Source organism: Podarcis erhardii (assembly GCF_964252035.2).
Source record: "Podarcis erhardii genome assembly, chromosome: 8".
In the NCBI taxonomy this organism is placed as follows: Eukaryota; Metazoa; Chordata; class Lepidosauria; order Squamata; family Lacertidae; genus Podarcis; species Podarcis erhardii.
In genome coordinates, this window is record NC_138499.1 from 79,140,063 (window position 1) to 79,159,257 (window position 19,195).

The window sequence follows — 19,195 nt, forward strand, 5'->3', positions numbered from 1 at the left end:
GTGCCGGATGTTCGGCTTCCGAAAATCATTTGAAAACCGGAACACTCACTTCTGGATTTCGATCATTCAGGAGCCGATTTGTTCGGGAGCCAAGGCATTTGAGATCCAAGGTACAACTGTGTTGTTGTTGTTGTTGTTGTTTTAAATTCTTTTTATTGAGTGACTTTCATCATAACACAAACATCACCAAAACAGAAAAACGAAAAAACATTTAAAGGAAAAACAAAGAGAAAAAAAAAACACATAGTGCGGCTACTCACTATCCCAGTAACAAGTGAGTTTAGAAAAAAAAAACAACACACACACAAAGAAAAAAGGCAAAAAGGCCGAGAAAAATACAGAAAAGAAACTTAGAATATATAACAATTGACACATATCGCCTGACCTCCTTCCCTGCTGATTTCGGGTTTCCAGTTTTACTAGATTCCTTTTTACCGCTGGTGTTGGTATTTATCTTGTACACCAGAAGTTTTAAACCATACCTGCTATAGTTGGTAAGTTTCTAAAATTACCTTCAATATATACCATAAATTTGTTCCAGTCGTCATTTAACTTTGCAAGGTACAACTGTGTTGTTGTTGTTGTTGTTGTTGTTGTTGTTGTTGTTGTTCTTCTTCTTCTTCTTCTTCTTCTTCTTCTTCTTCTTCTTCTTCTTCTTCTTCTTCTAACAACATCAGGAAGGGTACAATTGCTATCCCTGGTTCCGTGCAACTTTGTCACACAAGATGCATAATTTTCAGGTTTATGATCGGATCCTTTCAATCTCCTCTCGGGAAGGTGAGACAATTGAGCTGGAAAAGCCCGTCATGGCAGAAGGTAATGTGGAGGTGTGGCTCAATTCCCTCTTAAAGGAGTCCCAGGGCTCTTTACATCTCGTGATTCGGCAGGCAGCTGCAAGCATCCAGGAAGCGGACTTCCAGCTGATTGACTTTCTTTCTTCCTACCCTGCCCAGGCAAGTTTCTAATCCCCGCCCCACAACAAAAAACAGTTATGGGATGATGGTTCCAATTTTTCCAAGGATTACGCTTGATATAAAGAGCAAAGTATATTGCTGTGTATGTGAATAGAAGCTGTCTCTGGCACAAGAAGTCCTAGACTTGCCAGAAAGTCTCTCAGATATTTACTTCTCAAACACCCACTCTAGTGGTCATTTAGGAAGTTTACTCCGGTAGCTCTAAAAACTTAAGGTTTTGTACTTTAAGATATTGTCATTCTTTTGTTGCTGGTTGTTTGCTGCCCTGAGTTCCTTTGCGAGGTAGGGCGGGATAGACATTTAATAATAGAAATAGATAAGTAATAATAAAATTCATGCGAAACAGCACAGATTCTCTGCCAAATGGGCTTCAGACTTTGGTAAACAAGTTATGTACTTTTCAGGGTTTCTCTGTCAGTAAACAGTTCTCCGCTCATTCTTCATTCATTTAATCAATCCCTTTCAAGGTCAGGGGCTTGGAGAATTATTCATAACAGCTCCATATACAGTATGTGTGTGTATCTCTCGCTCACACACAGAATTTATTCCTAGAAAATCCTCTCATTAGCCAACCTCAAAGTTCAAGCCAAAGACCCATTTTGATCCTTGGAGTGGATTTCTGTAAAACCATCAGATCCCAGCTGGCAAAGGTGATGATTGACTTGCCAAAATACAAAAACAAGGAATTGGAACAGCTGTAAGAGGGAAAAGAAACCCAAGTTGTCCATTGGTTTCCATGACTGGCCCTCTTCATATCACAGAGGAGTGGCCTTTACTCCTACCTTGTAGTGTGACCTTTTCCTTTCAGAGTTGCTTTTTTGACCGTTTACCTTATTTTTTCCAAACATAGAGGCAGAATAGGGATCATGGATTGGGCCACCTCCTTGCAAGCTGATGGCGGGTGTTCTTCCTGAGGAGAGCTTGCTCCTTTGCTGCCCCTTGCACTCCTGCTTTACAGAAGCTTTTGTAGTGGTGGAGTCTGTGTGAAGTCCTCAAGGAGAAGCCCTCACCAAATCTGCCAAGGAAGAGCTTCAGAATGCACTTCTCCACAAGAAGAAGTGCTTTCTGAAGCCCCCTTTCTGCCTGGTGGCAAAGCTAGGCGGCAGAATGCTGTACCGCTGCTAAAGTCTCCCTTACCTGGGTTGCTTCTGCGGTGGTGGTGATAAGGGTAGGACAATTGCAGGAGTTCTGCCTTTTCCATTTCCACTGCCTGAGGCAGCTGCCTCACCCTGCCTCATGTGTGGGCCGGCTCTGTCGATCAGCAGAAATGGCTTTTTGAAGAACCTGACTTGAACTCTAAATAACTTTTCTGGAAAAAAAATTTCCCCTAAGGTTGGCTTGTTGGGAATTCAAATGATCTGGACCAGAGACGCTGAAGAAGCTTTGACCAACGCAAAGTACGACAAGAAAATAATGCCCAAAACAAACCAGTTTTTCTTGGACCTCTTGAATACTCTGATAGATATGACGACAAAGGACCTGAGCCCCATAGAACGCATCAAATATGAGACACTGATCACAATTCATGTGCATCAACGGGATATATTTGACGACCTGGTAAAATGACTTTTTATGCATTGAAAATAACCAAAGGGGAAAAGCAGAAGTATGCTCAATAGGGAATGTACATTAAATCCGTTCAGTAAATATAATCCACTAGGGCAAAAATATGTTTTTGGTGCTGTCCTAGCAGACCAGTTGTGAACGTGTTTTCATCACTGCTTTAGCTTATGGTTCATATGTAAGGCTTTGCAGTCTTGTATTATCAGAGACGCAGGTGGCGCTGTGGTTTAAACCACAGAGCCTAGGGCTTGCTGATCAGAAGGTCGGTGGTTTGAATCCCCGCGACGGGGTGAGCTCTGTTGCTCGGTCCCTGCTCCTGCCAACCTAAAAGTTCAAAAGCACGTCAAAGTGCAAGTAGATAAATAGGTACCACTCCAGTGGGAAGGTAAGCGGCGTTTTTGTACCCTGCTCTGGTTCGCCAGAAGCAGCTTAGTCATGCTGGCCACATGACCCAGAAGCTGTCTGTGGACAAACGCCGGCTCCCTCGGCCCATAGAGCGAGATGAGCACGTACCCCCAGAGTCGTCCGCAACTGGACCTAACGGTCAGGGGTACCTTTACCTTTACCTTATTATCAGATCTGCCTCTTGTTGTGCTCTGATGCCACTGCCCATGCAACCTTGCTCTCCAAGAGACATTATCATTGCAAGGCTTTTTCCACAGTTGGCATTCACCTGGTTTCCCTCTCCCTTACACACACTCGAGTCAGTTGCTAGTTCTGCCAGATTCCTTCTCAGAAACTCTGTTTATAAAGCCTATGGCAACATGGTCTCTTGTTCCTAGTGCCGTATGCATATCAAGAACCCCACAGACTTTGAGTGGCTGAAGCAATGCAGATTTTATTTCAATGAAGATGCGGACAAGATGATGATTAACATCACGGATGTGGCCTTCACGTATCAGAATGAATTTCTGGGCTGCACAGACAGGCTTGTCATCACCCCTCTCACAGACAGGTGAGAGATACTTCTGTCCTTCCGCCTGCTTGAAGGATTAGATGTTCTGTATGCCAATGTCATTCTCCAGCATATTATTTCGGAGTCTCATTCCGTCTTACTCTAGTGGAGCATTAACTGCGAGGGTTTGTGCAAGGTTTTGAAATCAAGACAGAGAAGAAAGATTTCCTTATAATTCACAACATTTTTATATATTAAAAAAAGAAGTACCAGTACATTCATATTCACCTTCAATGAAAGAGGCATTGTTTCACTCTGGAATGCCAATATATGGTGGTTGTCTTTAGCATATTTCTAGGAAGGAGAGGGGTTTGGATTCTAGATTCCAAGTGTCCAATTGGGGGATCCATTTCAGATTGAAACTCAGACCATCTAGAGTTTACCACAATGCACAATACAACAGGGACTAATGACCTGTGGGTATTATGGGAATTAGTCTGGCTATTCTGGATTAAAACCAGAAGAGATTTGGGTGTGTTTGCTAATCACTATGTGTTTTCTTAGCGCTTGACTACAGTAATTTAAAAATGAAAACTTGTTGCTGACACATTTATTTTATCTTTAAATTTATTAAATGTGCCTTTGGTCTTCTCACCCAAGATAGCTAATAGTAAAATATAAAGTAAAAATCAAGACATCAGCAGGTTAGTAGAACATCAATAGTATTAATATTATGTCTTATGTGAAGCTAGCGTTTTCTGTAGCCTGTACTGCTATTTGCACTAGAATAGATGTTAAAAATAAACCCAGTAAAAGAGGGCACAATCTAACTTCCCTCCCTGTCTGCATGTTAGGTTTTGGATTTCTTAGGTATTATACCTTGTAATTCCTCAGTATTCTGGCTTTTCTTTGCGTGTAACTGAGTTGCATGTAACTGAGGCTTGGCAGCCACAGCCAGTCAAATCAAACATTGCTTGAGGACCCCAGTGGCTCAGGTGGGCCTTTCAGCAGCCTGACCTGACTATTCTGTCCCTGTTAGGGCCGGCCTACCTATGAGGCGAGGCAGCTGCCTCAGGCGGCAAGGTCCACAGGCGCAGCAGATCTCAATGTTGATCTTTGTTCCCCATCACCACTTGTTCCTGATGTCAGTTTTCCCTGACTCACTTCTTCACTGGTAGGCAGGGGCGTAGGAAGGGGTGGTGGTGGTCTGCCCCAGGTGTCTTCCATGAGGGGGTCACAAAAAGGCACACCGCGGGGAGCTCGCCCCGCCACCCCCATGTGGTGGATGGCGCCCCCTGCACAGCTCGCCCCACACCCCCAGGTGCACGACATGACTGCCGCTCCGGGTACCCATGCAGCTAACCGGACAAGGGTTGCGCTGGTCGGTTGAGAAGGCGGTCGATTGTTGGGGGAGAAGTCTTTGTGGCTGCCACAAATCATGTTTCTTGGCTGTTGGATGACCAGATGGTCCCCAACTCCTGCCTTGGAACTGAGGAGAGGGGAGGAGTTTGCCCTCCGGAACATAGCTGTCAACTTACAGATTTGAAAATAAGGGACCAGCAGCCTCAAAAATAAGGGATCAGCAGCCAAAATAAGGGATTTTCCAAGCACAGGTATGTTCAACTTCTAAGCCCCTCCAAGCCAAAGGCAGAAAGCCCAGCCAGCAGCCAAACGAAGCCTCAAGCGGTGGTTCCCATAGCACAGCAACCCGGCAAAGGGGGTGCAGCAAAGAAAACCACCGTCACCTCTCTGCTGGGAAGTACTGAGCAAAGGCGAGTCCCCAGGCAACGCGGCCAATTTGATCGGCACAAGGCATGAAAGCTCAACCCCCCAGTCGTTCTTAGACTCCTTATTGGGTGAGCAGTGCAGCCAAGCAACACAGTTGGAGCCTCCCTCCTCCCTGGCCTTTGAAACCCGGGAAATTTAAGGGACATCATCAATAAGGGACAGCAGCGGGACACAGTGCTGGGATAAGGGACTTTCCCGCCAAAGAAGGGACGGTTGACAGCTATGTTCCGGAATCCTTTCTGCTCAGCCTGGCAGGGTTGAGCTTCCTATAGGGACAGAGACATAGCAAAGAGAGACAACAGATACCCGGGAGGGGGCAAAAAAAGCCCTTGATTCCCGAACTTATTTTGCATCCAGAGGCTCTCTCTCTCCAGGACGCAGTGAGTGGATCTGGGCTGGATCAGTACTTTAGATGTGGGTGAGAAAGAAAGACAAAGGAAGAGGAGGAGTTTGTTTTGTTTTGCCCGGGGAACAGAGGGTGCCATCATGGAGTAAGGCAGCGAGAAGGGACTTGGGTAGGTGGGCAGGGAAATGGGAGAGCGGGGCCCTCGGCCTTCGTATTCCCAGCGACTCCATTCCGCCGGAGACAGGGCACTCTTTCCGGCACTGGGCAGGGTCTCCAAAGAGACCACGTGCAACCCAGGAAGCCGGGCGCATTTAGGGTGATGCTGCCTCTCTGCCTTTCAGGTGGTGAAATGTCTTGGGCTGGCCCCACCTTTCCCCTTTGGGCCTGCAGATGGCTATCTTAGTGTTGGGCAGGCAGTGGCGACACACTTAAATGGGAGCCAAGCTCAGTTTGCATCTGCAGTGGCCACCCATCATTTTAATTCAGCCAAAATGCAATGTCCCAGTCCATAGATCCATGAAACACAGTGGTTTGTGTTGGGGTGTGTGCGCTGAGGGCCCCTTGCAATCCAGCACCAGCCCTGCTTTTAAGACTTCCAACTGGGCACAATATGCCCAAATGGCAAAGGGATATTTCTATTGTGCTCCTTTTCTTTCAGGTGTTACATTACGTTGGCGCAAGCCTTAGGCATGAGCATGGGGGGAGCACCAGCAGGTCCCGCAGGAACTGGCAAAACAGAAACGACGAAAGACATGGGGAGATGCCTTGGGAAATACGTTGTGGTCTTCAATTGCTCTGACCAGATGGATTTTCGAGGACTGGGGAGAATCTTTAAAGGTCAGGATGATTTCTGCTATAGAAACCATGACCTTTGATAAAACGTGGTGTTCATATTTAAGTTAGGACATACCACGTGCATGTTATATTTGCTTGTGGGAGTGGAAATGAGTGATGTGAAAGAACAGACATTTTCAAAGGTACGATTTACCACGCACTTAAAATTTCTAACACCATGGCCTTCTCAATTCCTGTTGCATGATGTTTCTTCAGCTCACAAAACTTCTCTTACCAAATCATTTGTATGTAGGATGATAGATATTTGCGTGAGTAGAATCCTACTTGTATAAGGCTATAAAATACTGGCTGCCGAGTACTGCTCCCAGGACGTTTCCGAGCACAATTCAAAGTGTTGGTGCTGACCTTTAAAGCCCTAAATGGCCTCGGTCCAGTATACCTGAAGGAGCGTCTCCACCCCCATCATTCAGCCCAGACACTGAGGTCCAGCTTTGAGGGCCTTTTGGTGGTTCCCTCACTTGAAGAAATGTGGTTATAGTGAACCAGACAGAGGGCCTTCTCAGTAGTGGCGCCTGCCCTGTGGAATGCCCTCCCATCAGTTGTCAAGGAAATAAACAACTACCTGATGTTTAGAAGACATCTGAAGGCAGCTCTGTTTAGGGAAGTTTTTAATGTTTGATGTTTTATTGCTTTTTATTATTAATATTCTGTTGGGAGCTGCCCAGAGTGGCTGGGGAAACCCAGCCAAATGGGCGGGGTATAAATAATAAATTACTATTATTATTTTTATTATTACTACTACTATATATAATAGAAGAAGAAGAAGAAGAGTTTGGATTTGATATCCTGCCTTTCACTCCCTTTAAGGAGTCTCAAAGCGGCTAACATTCTCCTTTCCCTTCCTCCCCCACAACAAACACTCTGTGAGGTGAGTGGGGCTGAGAGACTTCAAGGAAGTGTGACTGGCCCAAGGTCACCCAGCAGCTGCATGTGGAGGAGCGGAGACGAGAACCCGGTTCCCCAGATTACAAGACTACCGCTCTCAACCACTACACCACACTGGCTCTCAATATTATATCATCTGAAGTTGTGTTCCATTCTTGAGTGTGCATTCATTAGAACTCACTTCGAGTTAATGTATTTTTCCCCTCTTGAAAGCATTCAAAGTGCCCTTTATCTCTAAATCTTGTAAAATGACCACAACACTGGCTTCTTTATCATAAGGCTTTGCTTTGATTTCAGGTCTTGCTCAGTCTGGATCCTGGGGTTGCTTTGACGAGTTTAACCGCATTGACCTACCGGTGTTGTCCGTCGCCGCACAACAAATTGCAATTGTTCTGACATGCAAGAAGGAGCGCAAGAAGACCTTCATTTTTACAGATGGTGACAGTGTGGAAATGAATCCCGAATTCGGACTCTTTCTGACAATGGTAAGCACTCTGAAGATTTTGATAAGCGATAGTTGTCAGTTCAGAGAAACTGCAGAATTTGCAGTCTCTGTGGTTAGCTCATGAAATATGTGTCAGAGTTGAACTTTGCTCAGAAGTTACATCCCTGACCAAGAAGCCCTTGCCTATGTACCATGGAAGAATGAGGGCTGACTGACCTGTTGTTGAGAGGAAGATACCGTTGTACCTTGGAAGTCTAATGGAATCCGTTCCAGATGTTCGACTTCCAAAACGTTCTGAAACCAAAACGAGACTTCCGATTGGCTGCAGCCAATTGGAAGCTGTGGAAGTGCTGTCGGACATTCAGGTTCCAAAGAACGTTCGCAAACCGGACCTCTCACTTCCAGGTTTACAGCGTTCGGGGACCAAATGTCCGAGTACCAAGGCATTTGGGATCCAAGGTACAACTGTATTGTGTATTTCCTTAGTTGTGCTGTACTGCTCATTCACTCAGTTTTTCAGTGCAAGTGATTCAAACACTGTCAAGGAAGTGCTTTGGTGAACCAGCAGTAGGGAATCTCTGGCCCACATTTATTGAATTAGGCTCGGCCAGGGAGGCCATTTTCCGAAAACACCTCCACTTGCCTCGTACCTGATATTACATAAGACATGTCTGGGGTCATCTAAGGAACTTCCTAGGTAGAATCTAGACACATATAGAAAACGCTGAAAATGCTTTAAAAAAACAACATTTTGAAAAATATATTGAATTTGCCAAAAGCTCACCATCGCCATCTAGTGTCACATTTGTATGTTGTTGTTGTTGTTTAGTCATTTAGTTGTGTCCGACTCTTCATGACCCCATTGACCAGAGCACGCCAGGCACTTCTGTCTTCCACTGCCTCCCTCAGTTTGGTCAAACTCATGCTGGTAACTTCGAGAACGCTATCCAACCATTTCATCCTCTGTCGTTCCCTTCTCCTTGTGCCCTCCATCTTTCCCAACATCAGGGTCTTTTCCAGGGAGTCTTCTCTTCTCATGAGGTGGCCAAAGTATTGGAGCCTCAGCTTCAGGATCTGTCCTTCCAGTGAGCACTCAGGGCTGATTTCCTTCAGAATGCATAGGTTTGATCTTCTTGCAGTCCATGGGACTCTCAAGAGTCTCCTTTGTATAATCACATTTGTATGATGCACCTAATGTGCATTATAATAGAATATAATGCACCTAATGTGCATTATACATTTGTATAATGCACCTTAAACACACTTAAACCAGACTGAGTCCATGGTGCAGCCAGTGGGGATTGCTCTCAGGTTGAGGATGATGTGAATAGCCGCCATAGTAGTAGTCTGATTGATAACTAATGATCTGATAAACCAGAACCCAGGGTATGCGGGCCGTCAAGAGCTGCCTGAAAACCTGAAGATCAACTTCCGTTCGGTGGCAATGATGGTTCCGGATCGGCAGATCATCATCCGTGTCAAGCTAGCTAGCTGCGGCTTCATTGATAACATTGTGCTTGCGAGGAAGTTCTTTACCCTGTACAAACTCTGCGAGGAACAGTTATCTAAGCAGGTAGGCGTAGTCATGCGCTATGGAAAGCTTCATTCTACCAATAAAGCTGAAGAACCAGTAGCCTTTCTATATGTTGTGACCGCAATGTAGATGATGCTGTTGGCTGGCTTATTTCTTCTTCTTCTTCTTCTTCTTCTTCTTCTTCTTCTTCTTCTTCTTCTTCTTCTTCTTCTTCTTCTTCTTCTTCCTCTTCTTCTTCTTCCTCCTCCTCCTCCTCCTCCTCCTCCTCCTCCTCCTTCTTCAACATTAGGGTAAAAAATAATAATAGGGATGCGGGTGGCGCTGTGGGTTAAACCACAGACCCTAGGACTTGCTGATCAGAAGGTCGGCGGTTTGAATCCCCGCGACGGGGTGAGCTCCCGTTGCTCAGTCCCTGCTCCTGCCAACCTAGCAGTTCGAAAGCACGTTGAAGTGCAAGTAGATAAATAGGTACCACTCCGGTGGGAAGGTAAACGGCGTTTCCGTGTGCTGCTCTGGTTCGCCAGAAATGGCTTAGTCATGCTGGCCACATGACCCGGAAGCTGTACGCTGGCTCTCTCGGCCAAGAAAGCGAGATGAGCGCCGCAACCCCAGAGTCGGTCACAACTGGACCTAATGGTCAGGGGTCCCTTTACCTTTTAAAAAAGTAATACTTTGCAAAAACCCCCAAAAATCTTACATTGTCAGCTTTGATCAAATTGAAAAGGATAGGATTACTTGAGGATATTAAGGATGGAAGAGCAGACACCAAGAAATAGAAACTGCCTCTGGATATGAATCACTGAACAGATAGATAGTAATCAAATTACAACCAGTACTGCATAAGGACACACTATTGGAGATAATCTGCTGTTTAATGTTGGTAGTGCTATAGAACATCCATGAGATGTTTCCTTTTGGGTTATCTTGATGTTCAAGGAATAGCACATCAATGATTTTTTTTACTCTAACTGAAAATGAACCGAAGCTGCGGCAGGAAGGGATTTTAAATAGATAGTGATGTTGAGAGATGTGATCCTTTGAGGCTTAAAATTTGTGTGTGTGTGTGTGTGTATGTGTGTGTGTGTGTGCAACAGTGTACTAGTGTTAAAAAGAAGGGAGAGCAAGACCCTGTTTTCTGGAAGATTTTTATTTTTTAAAAAAGTTTTGGTGCACAAAAGAGTTGAATATGTTTCCCATCTTCCGCAGGAATGTTATTTTAATAAAAAGTGGGCAAAAAAATCCACAGTGCTGCTGCATGCCTCTGGGGGGGGGGGGGAAGTAGAATAATAAAATATGAAAACTCAAAAAAGAATTCATTTTCTTCTGGGAAAGCTTTATTTGTTGTTTTAATTGTTTTTCTTGCTATAGCACTGGAACATTTCATTCATCTGGAAGAAAAATAACCCCCACCCAACTGAAATGCTTTACTTACTTAAAAAAAATATATTACTTGCTTTTGAATTCATTCTCACTGGGCAACCCTAAACCAGCCACTGTCTGTCAGCTTAATGCTTGTTTGTGAATATAGAATGGCTTATTCTCCTTGGATACATGTGTAATAAATGGTAAAATTAGGGCAAGAAGTGTTCTTGAGGGATACAAAAATCTCCTTGGAAAAACTTCCTAATATGAGGTCTTTCTTGCCTCTTCCCTGCCCTGATCTTCTGCTGCCATTGGCGCCATTTTTTTACAGCCAATTTTTCTTTCTCTGTTTGACCTTACCCACTTTGTGGTGAATGTGAAGATGTCATGCATGCATAGCTGTCAACTTACAGATTTGAAAATAAGGGACCAGCAGCCTTGAAAATAAGGGACCAGCAGCCAAAATAAGGGACCTGCAGCCTCACCTGTTCCAGGCACTCCAGTCTTCCTGTCCTCCTGCAGTCTGGTCAAACTCATGCTGGTAGCTTCGAGAACACTGTCCAACCAACTTTGTAACCAGAGGTTCAACTGAATAGAATCTGAATCACATGCACCACAAGGCCTATGCAGCCTCAACTTAAGCTGGCTCCCCGGCCTGGCTTTGCATTGCAAAGTTTGTAGCAGCACATGCAACAAAATGGCGTCCAGCATTCAAAAACTCCCTCAGCTTGCATTAACTAGCCACACACAAGGCATGCAAGCTCCACCCCCCCAGTCATTCTTAGACTTCTTATTGGGTGAGCAACACAGCCAAGCAACACAGTTGGAGCCTCCCTCCTCCCTGGCCGGCAGGGAGGGAGGGAGGGAGAGGAGCTGCTTTGAAATTTAAGGGACATCTTTTAAGGGACATCTATCAATAAGGGACAGCAGCGGGACATGGTGCTGGAATAAGGGACTGTCCCTTCAAATAAGGGACACTTGACAGTTATGCATGCATGGCATTATGCAGTCATTCAGATTTGGCTATTGGGCTATGTCATGACGATGTAACAAAGGACAAATGAAGCCAGTTGCTCAATGTTTAAAAAGGAAATAGAGGGTCCTCATCCTCAGTGGGAGTCAATTGCACTTCATGATAGACTGAAGTGTCATGACAGCACTTATGGTGTGGCGTTAAATCATCTCCTTCATCTTCCTTTTTGGTGGAGATTTCTGAAACGAGGATTGCATGCTCAGAAGCAAACCTTAGAACAAAGCTGTCATTTACTCTTTGCAAATTTCTGTCACAGATTATAGAGCGATCTGTCATTGGTGCAAAGGGGGGCCAGTTTTGCTTGCCTTTCTAAAAACTTTTGACCTGTTCTCAGGTACATTATGACTTTGGACTGAGGAATATATTGTCAGTGTTGCGAACCTTGGGAGCTGCCAAAAGGTCAAACCCTGATGACACGGAATCCACTATCGTCATGCGTGTGTTGAGAGACATGAATCTTTCTAAGCTGGTAAGTTTGCCGTAGATCTGCCTGTGCAGTAAAAATGTTTTGGAGGTCCTTCATCAGGTGACCCAATCCTCAAAGATTAATTTCATAAAATTATAGAATTGTAGAGTTGGAAGGGATCCCGTGTGCCATCTAGCCAAATCTCCTACAATGCAGGAATCTCAACACATGGCCCCCATCCAATTTGAAACCATACTGGACCCTGCTTAGCTTTGCAAATGTGCTACCAGATATATTGCAGTACCACTAATGAACCAAGACTGGGCATCAGCTGTCGCTGTGTTTGGTATGCCCTACCTCCCTGATGTTTCTGGAGCCACCTTGGGCTGGAAACTGGCAAGTGATTCTGGGAATGAGCACCAGGAGTTTTAGGGCTTCCTGGATATGGACCAACCTGGTGGAGAGAGGCTATGGTAGTATGGGAAGCCAGTCATCCAGAGGTACAGTGGTACTTTGGTTTAAGAACAGCTTAGTTTATGAACGGGACGTGGGTGGTGCTGTGGGTTAAACCACAGAGCCTAGGGCTTGCCAATCAGAAGGTGGGCAGTTCGAATCCCCGCGACGGGGTGAGCTCCTATTGCTCGGTCCCTGCTCCTGCCAACCTAGCAGTTCAAAAGCATGTCAAAGTGCAAGTAGATAAATAGGTACCGCTCTGGCGGGAAGGTAAACAGCATTTCTGTGCTCTACTCTGGTTCATCAGAAGTGGCTTAGTCATGCTGGCCACATGACCCGGAAGCTGTACACTGGCTCCCTCGGCCAATAAAGCGAGATGAGTGCTGCAACCCCAGAGTCGGCCACGACCTTTACCTAGTTTATGAATAACTTGGATTAAGAATGCTGCAAACCCGGAAGTAGGTGTTTTGGTTTGTGAACCTTGCCTTGGAAGCAGAATATGTTGAGTGTGTTCCATTTGTAAACTGAGTCCCCCCGCTGCTATGGGAAAGCATACCTTGGTTTAAGAATGCTTTGGTTTAAGAACGACTTCCGGAATGGATTAAGTTCGTAAACCAAGGTACCACTGTCTTTAAAACCAGCTAGAAATGATTTTTTTTATATGAAAGAGAATTGTAAACATTTGAAAACGTTTGTAGGCTTGAATTGAAATGTTTTGTAATGTAAATATAAGGAACTGATTTACCGATAATTAGGGGGAAACATTATAATTTGATTAAGGGGAAATAAGTGATTATAGAAATGCGAAGAATATGGAAGTCAGAAAGAGGGAGGGAAGGAGGTCGATGCTCTTACAGAGTAATATATTAAGCTATAGAATTATGTAACAAAATGTGAATATGATTTAAGTGGAAAATCCAATAAAAATTATTTTAAAAAAGAAGAAGAAAGAAATGAGAGAGTGGGAAGAAGGAGGGGAGGAGGTCCAGAGCCAAGAGGAGAGCTGGAGGGAGCAGAGTCAGGCAGGATAAGAGAAAGGCAATGGGAAGGCTGGAGTCAACAGATATGGAGAAGAGAAGTCGGAAGGGACAGAAGACAGGAAGGGAAGGAGAATCATGGCTGGAGAACAACAGGGCCACCAAAAGGAGGAGGAGATTGTGCTTGGAAACATGGACCAGGGCTGTGGGCATGGTCACCTCTCACCCTCCTCAGAGAAACAGAAGCCGAAAGCCCCCGAAAACAACCCCCAGATGCTTGTGATGGTGGTTAAGAAATAAGTGGATTTTTTGTGGACTCATTCAAGGTTATGGAACTGGAAGGAGAGGAGAGCTCCCTTAAAAATGCTAGGAAATACTGTTGTACCTTGGGCTGTGATGGGAACACTGGGGATTACAGAGGAAAGAAAGCTCAAGTTGTTTGCCTGTTTGACACAATGTACCCTCTCATGAGTCGCTGGAAAGGACTTCGAAGTGCTTCTCTTCCCAGAATCCAAGGAAGGGCTTTCTCCACTATGAAATGCTATTTCCAGGGAAGTTGGTCTGGTGCCCGCTCAGTGTCCTCCTGGTGCCAGGTGAAGAAGGTCTCCTGACTTCTGCAAGCCTTTCAAAATGATGGCTTGAGTTTTGAGGCTTTATTCCATTTCTGCGATTTTATTCAGGGTTCCCTCCCCCACCTCCCTTGGCCTTGCGGCTTTTGATAACATTGTTTTCAAGGCATATATTATGTTTTATTGTTAATATGCTTATTTGTGCTAGTTGCCTTGGTAGTAGCAATTCTGCAGGTGGCATAGCAAGTGAGTGAATGAATACATTGTGCAAATTCAGTCTTTTGGTCTGTTGGAAAGCTGAATGGAGAAATAGGTTGGAATAATCAATGCAGCAAGCTTTTCTTAGGCAATTCCTTTGTCTTAATTTGTGCTTCCAAAATAACTTATGTAACAGCTGGCTACTTATCCTCTGATTTGCTTAAGCAGCTGTGAGTATTAAATCCATTGTTCTATTGATGAAGGAGCATTTTCTATCTTTTCTAGACTTCTTTACCTTTCCCTTCCTCCTTCGCTGCCACCAAATGGCGGCTCCTGAAACTCAGTTTTTCACTCACAATGCACCCATCCTTGTGTCCATGTTAGTGTTGTCAATGAGATGAGTGACAGCCGATAGAATATGTTTTGAGAAAGAGTGCAAAGTGCTGGTTCTAAGTGTTACAGATATAAAATATGTATTTATAGCATTTGTACCCTGCTCTCCCTCCCTCCCTCCCCCCTCTCTGTCACACACAGAGTTCCAATCCTTAGGCTTACAATTCTAAAGACAGCACAAAAGGAAAAAGGAACAAGGAGGGAAGAGGTGTGTGTAGAAATAACACAAACGACACAGGAGTTGATGATGGAAGTGAGCTGTGCAGGAGCAAGCTAGCTTTGAGCTACGCAGAGCCTCTTTTTATTAGCAAGATATGCAAAACCAGCAAGATACATTCAGGGCTTTGCCCTTTGTTGTTGTTGAGTCGCTTAGTCATGTCCGACTCTTCGTGACCCCATGGACCAGAGCACGCCGGGCACTTCTGTCTTCCACCTCCTCCCGCAGTTTGGTCAAACTCATGCTGGTAGCTTCGAGAACACTGTCCAACCATCTCGTCCTCTGTCGTCCCCTTCTCCTTGTGCCCTCCATCTTTCCCAACATCAGGGTCTTTTCCAGGGAGTCTTCTCTTCTCATGAAGTGGCCAAAGTATTGGAGCCTCAGCTTCAGGATCTGTCCTTCCAGTGAGGACTCAGGGCTGATTTCCTTAAGAATGGATAGGTTTGATCTTCTTGCTGTCCATGGGACTCTCAAGAGTCTCCTCCAGCACCAGAATTCAAAAGCATGCTTTGCCCATGACACTTATCCAATCCCGAGCCCCCTGGGTGTTGCCTAGTTATCTATGCAACTTGCTCCACCATGTCATGTTTCCACTGCAGGGGAAAATACCTTTGCAAAGGAGGTAAAGGTCAGGGCACGGAACACTGCTGAGGAGACGAAAGGTGAAGGAGTGGGCATGGGGGCTAGACAAGCTGTGGCTTGTCTTATACTGCAGGGGAGGGTGTGCCCTCAACCTGAGACCCATCCCTACAGGGGGGAATTCTGAAAGTTAAACAGCAGTTCTTATAATGACCAGCTGGAATGGAAACAGGGCAAAAGCAGGAAGCACCCAATGGAACTGGTCTTGCGGCAGGGCTTCTTCTTCTTATTATTATTATTATTATTATTATTATTATTATTTATACCCCGCCCATTTGGCTGAGTTTCCCCAGCCACTCTGGGCGGCTCCTAATCAAATGTTAAAAACAGTACAGCATTAAATATTAAAAACTTCCCTGAACAGGGCTGCCTTCAGATGTCTTTTAAAGATAGGATAGCTGCTTATTTCCTTCACATCTGAAGGGGGGGGTGTTCCACAGGGTGGGTGCCACTACTGAGAAGGCCCTCTGTCTGGTTCCCTGTAACCTCACTTCTCGCAATGAGGGAACCACCAGAAGGCCTTCAGCGCTGGATCTCAGTGTCCAGGCTAAATGATGGGGGTGGAGACGCTCCTTCAGGTATACAGGACTGAGGCCGTTTAGGGCTTTAAAGGTCAGCACCAACACTTTGAATTGTGCTGGGAAATGTACTGGGAGCCAATGCAGATCTCTCAGGACCGGTGTTATGTGGTCCCGGCGGCCACTCCCAGTCACCAGTCTAGCTGCCGCATTCTGGATTAATTGCAGTTTCCGGGTCACCTTCAAAGGTAGCCCCACATAGAGCGCATTGCAGTAGTCCAAGCGGGAGATACTGATGAAATGAGACAACCTGTTGGAGTGTCTGCTTCCAGGTGACAGCTGAGCTAGATGAGGCCTGATGCAGCAGACCTTTCAGTAATAGGGTTGCTGTATCACAAGCTTCCAGACCTCTTCATTTAATGCCTCTGGATCCCGTCATTTTCAGATATTTCCCTCACCTTCTCCGCTTTATTTTTTCTTGCACTGTCCTTCCTCTTGCCTATCAATGTCCTCCCCTTTTCGCCCTCTCCAGGCTGCTTAGACTGGAAACTGTGTCTTATCTTTGCCAGCAATGCTGTGGAAATGTTAGGCATATTGGTGAGTTGACGCTCTCCTGTGTGGTACAAAATAGTGGATTTGGCAACACATTATTGTTAAGGATCTTAATGAAGCTAAGCATTGCGTTACAGAAAGCAATACCTTTTCTATTGACATTTCTGTGTTGCTTTGGCAGATCGATGAAGACGAGCCCTTATTTCTGAGTCTGATTGAAGACCTTTTCCCAAGTATTCAACTTGACAAGGCAGGCTATCCGGAGCTCGAAGCTGCTATTAGCAAACAGGTAATGATTACAAATGTTTACATACTGCTTCTTCGGCTGGACACAATGAATGAATCCCTTGGGAGGGGAAAAACTTGAATCCCCAACACACAAAAAATAAATTGAGTGGGTGCTTTGTTGAAAGCATGAATAAAAATCCCAGGAAGTTTATCTTCACTTTGGATTAAGGTAAAGGTAAAGGGAGACTTGACCATTAGGTCCAGTCGTGACCGACTCTGGGGTTGTGGCGCTCATCTCACTTTATTGGCCGAGGGAGCCAGTGTACAGCTTCTGGGTCATGTGGCCAGCATGACTAAGCTGCTTCTGGCGAACCAGAGCAGCGCACGGAAATGCCATTTACCTTCCCACCGGAACGGTACCTATTTATCTACTTGCACTTGGACATGCTTTTGAACTGCTAGGTTGGCAGGAGCAGGGACCAAGCAATGGGAGCTCACCCCGTTGCGGGGATTTGAACCACCGACCTTCTGATCGGCAAGTCCTAGGCTCTGTGGTTTAACCCACAGCACCACCCGTGTCCCTTCACTTTGGATTATAAATGAATATTCAAAATGGGCTATGTTTGAGGACATGCACACACAGACACAGTCTCTTTCTTCCTCTTCCCTGATCACACACACACACTCACACTCATCTCTCACACTCGTACATAACACCATGCTAGAAAAGGAGAAAGTAGCATGCTCTTGCCTCTAGGAATGTCAGAGAATTCTGATGGCAGTGGGAGCAGAAATGTCTGAAGTTCGCTTATTTATCCCAGGTCCAAAATGGGCAAGAGTCCGACAAATATGAGTATTTGTTGTTATTGCTTTAAGTGCACAAACAATACATAATTGATTACATCCCTCTTCTATTTGCATTGTGTCTCCTTTGCACGGAAATGAACAGAGTGGAAGAATTTAATGAAAATGGAATTATGTGATTGCTTACATTGGGCCAGTTATTCCATTTTGCCGCAGCAGACAGCGGGTCCTAATAGCATATCGCTGAATGCAAGGCAAGCTGTGGTGGAATGGAAGTGGTGTTGCATGGGAGAAAAGAAGGCGAATGGAAAAGGATGCCATCTTAAATTCCTACTTGCACCTCATGCGTACCACATTCCCCTCCTTGCTTAGCAAAGATTCAAGTGTTGTAAGATCGTATTTTGTATCAGGGTCTGAAACTTCTAATTAACGTTATTTAACTCCGAGTAAAGCAAGTCAAAGTGCAAGTAGATAAATAGGTACCGCTCTGGCGGGAAGGTAAACAGCATTTCCGTGCGCTGCTTTGGTTCGCCAGAAGCGGCTTAGTCATGCTGGCCATGTGACCCGGAAGCTGTACGCCGGCTCCCTCGGCCAATAAAGCAAGATGAGCACTGCAACGACTGGACCTAATGGTCAGGGGTCCCTTGACCTTTACCTTTTAGGCTTGCTAAGATGTATAAGGCTGAATCAGATAAGTGCTGGAGATGCAAAGAGGTTGAGGGAATGTTCTTTCACATCTGGTGGACTTGTAAAAGGCTAAAAGAGTATTGGGAAATAATCCATAATGAATTGAAAAAAATGTTTGAAAGTACTTCCGCTCAAAAATCCAGATTCCTTTTTGCTGGGGAATAATTCAGACTGAAATTCCCAGGTGTCAAAAAAGGTTATTTATGTATGCCAATACAGCGGCCCATGTTCTGTTAGCTCAAAAATGGAAAACGAGCAAAAGAAGAAGAATGGCAACTTAAGCTGACAGAATATGTGCAGCTTGCAGACTTAACATATAGAATAAGAGAACAAGGAGAACACATGCTTAGAGAAGATTGGAAAATGTTTATTGAATATATGGGGAAAAGCTGTGTACATTTGAAAACGTTGGTAGCATTAAGATAAATTCAACAATGTAAATAAGTTCTGATGGATGTAATATTGAATGGTTTAGTTTATGTAACATATGCAGGGATTTATGATATGCAAAATGAACCATGGAAAGAGAGGAAGGGAAGTCATTCATACTTTAAGGAGACTTGAATGAGTATTCTAAATTGTAAAACAGAAAATGTAGTAAAAAATTATACAAAAAAGAGAGAAACTTATAATTAAGGCTGCAATCCTGTCCTCACCAATTGAGGGTTTCCTGGTTTGGCAGAAGCCCTGCCTGCTGGGCCAGCAGATTTGCCAGTGGAACTGCCTGGATATGGCGGTGGAACCCTCTGCTGGTGTAGATAAACCCCACTGGTGAAGATAAACTGGCAGAATGGCTAAAAAAAGGGTTGAGTCGTGGACAGGATAGGAGCAGCAGAGGGGGAGGGACACGCTTCCACCAGATCCTCTACCAGAC

General features: G+C 44.9%; 1 protein-coding gene across 1 annotated transcript in view; it reads left to right on the forward strand.

Moving 5' to 3' along the window:
- The window catches only part of DNAH5 (dynein axonemal heavy chain 5), a gene marked incomplete at its 5' end in the record, with an annotated part of 188,985 nt that overhangs the window by 79,605 nt on the left and 90,185 nt on the right, over positions 1 to 19,195 (forward strand). The window contains 8 exons of the mRNA XM_081873195.1: positions 741 to 953; positions 2,307 to 2,531; positions 3,320 to 3,492; positions 6,225 to 6,403; positions 7,604 to 7,791; positions 9,130 to 9,324; positions 12,015 to 12,149; positions 16,784 to 16,891. Of these exons, the coding sequence (XP_081729321.1) occupies positions 741 to 953; positions 2,307 to 2,531; positions 3,320 to 3,492; positions 6,225 to 6,403; positions 7,604 to 7,791; positions 9,130 to 9,324; positions 12,015 to 12,149; positions 16,784 to 16,891 (1,416 nt within the window). The remainder of the gene's footprint in view (positions 1 to 740; positions 954 to 2,306; positions 2,532 to 3,319; positions 3,493 to 6,224; positions 6,404 to 7,603; positions 7,792 to 9,129; positions 9,325 to 12,014; positions 12,150 to 16,783; positions 16,892 to 19,195) is intronic.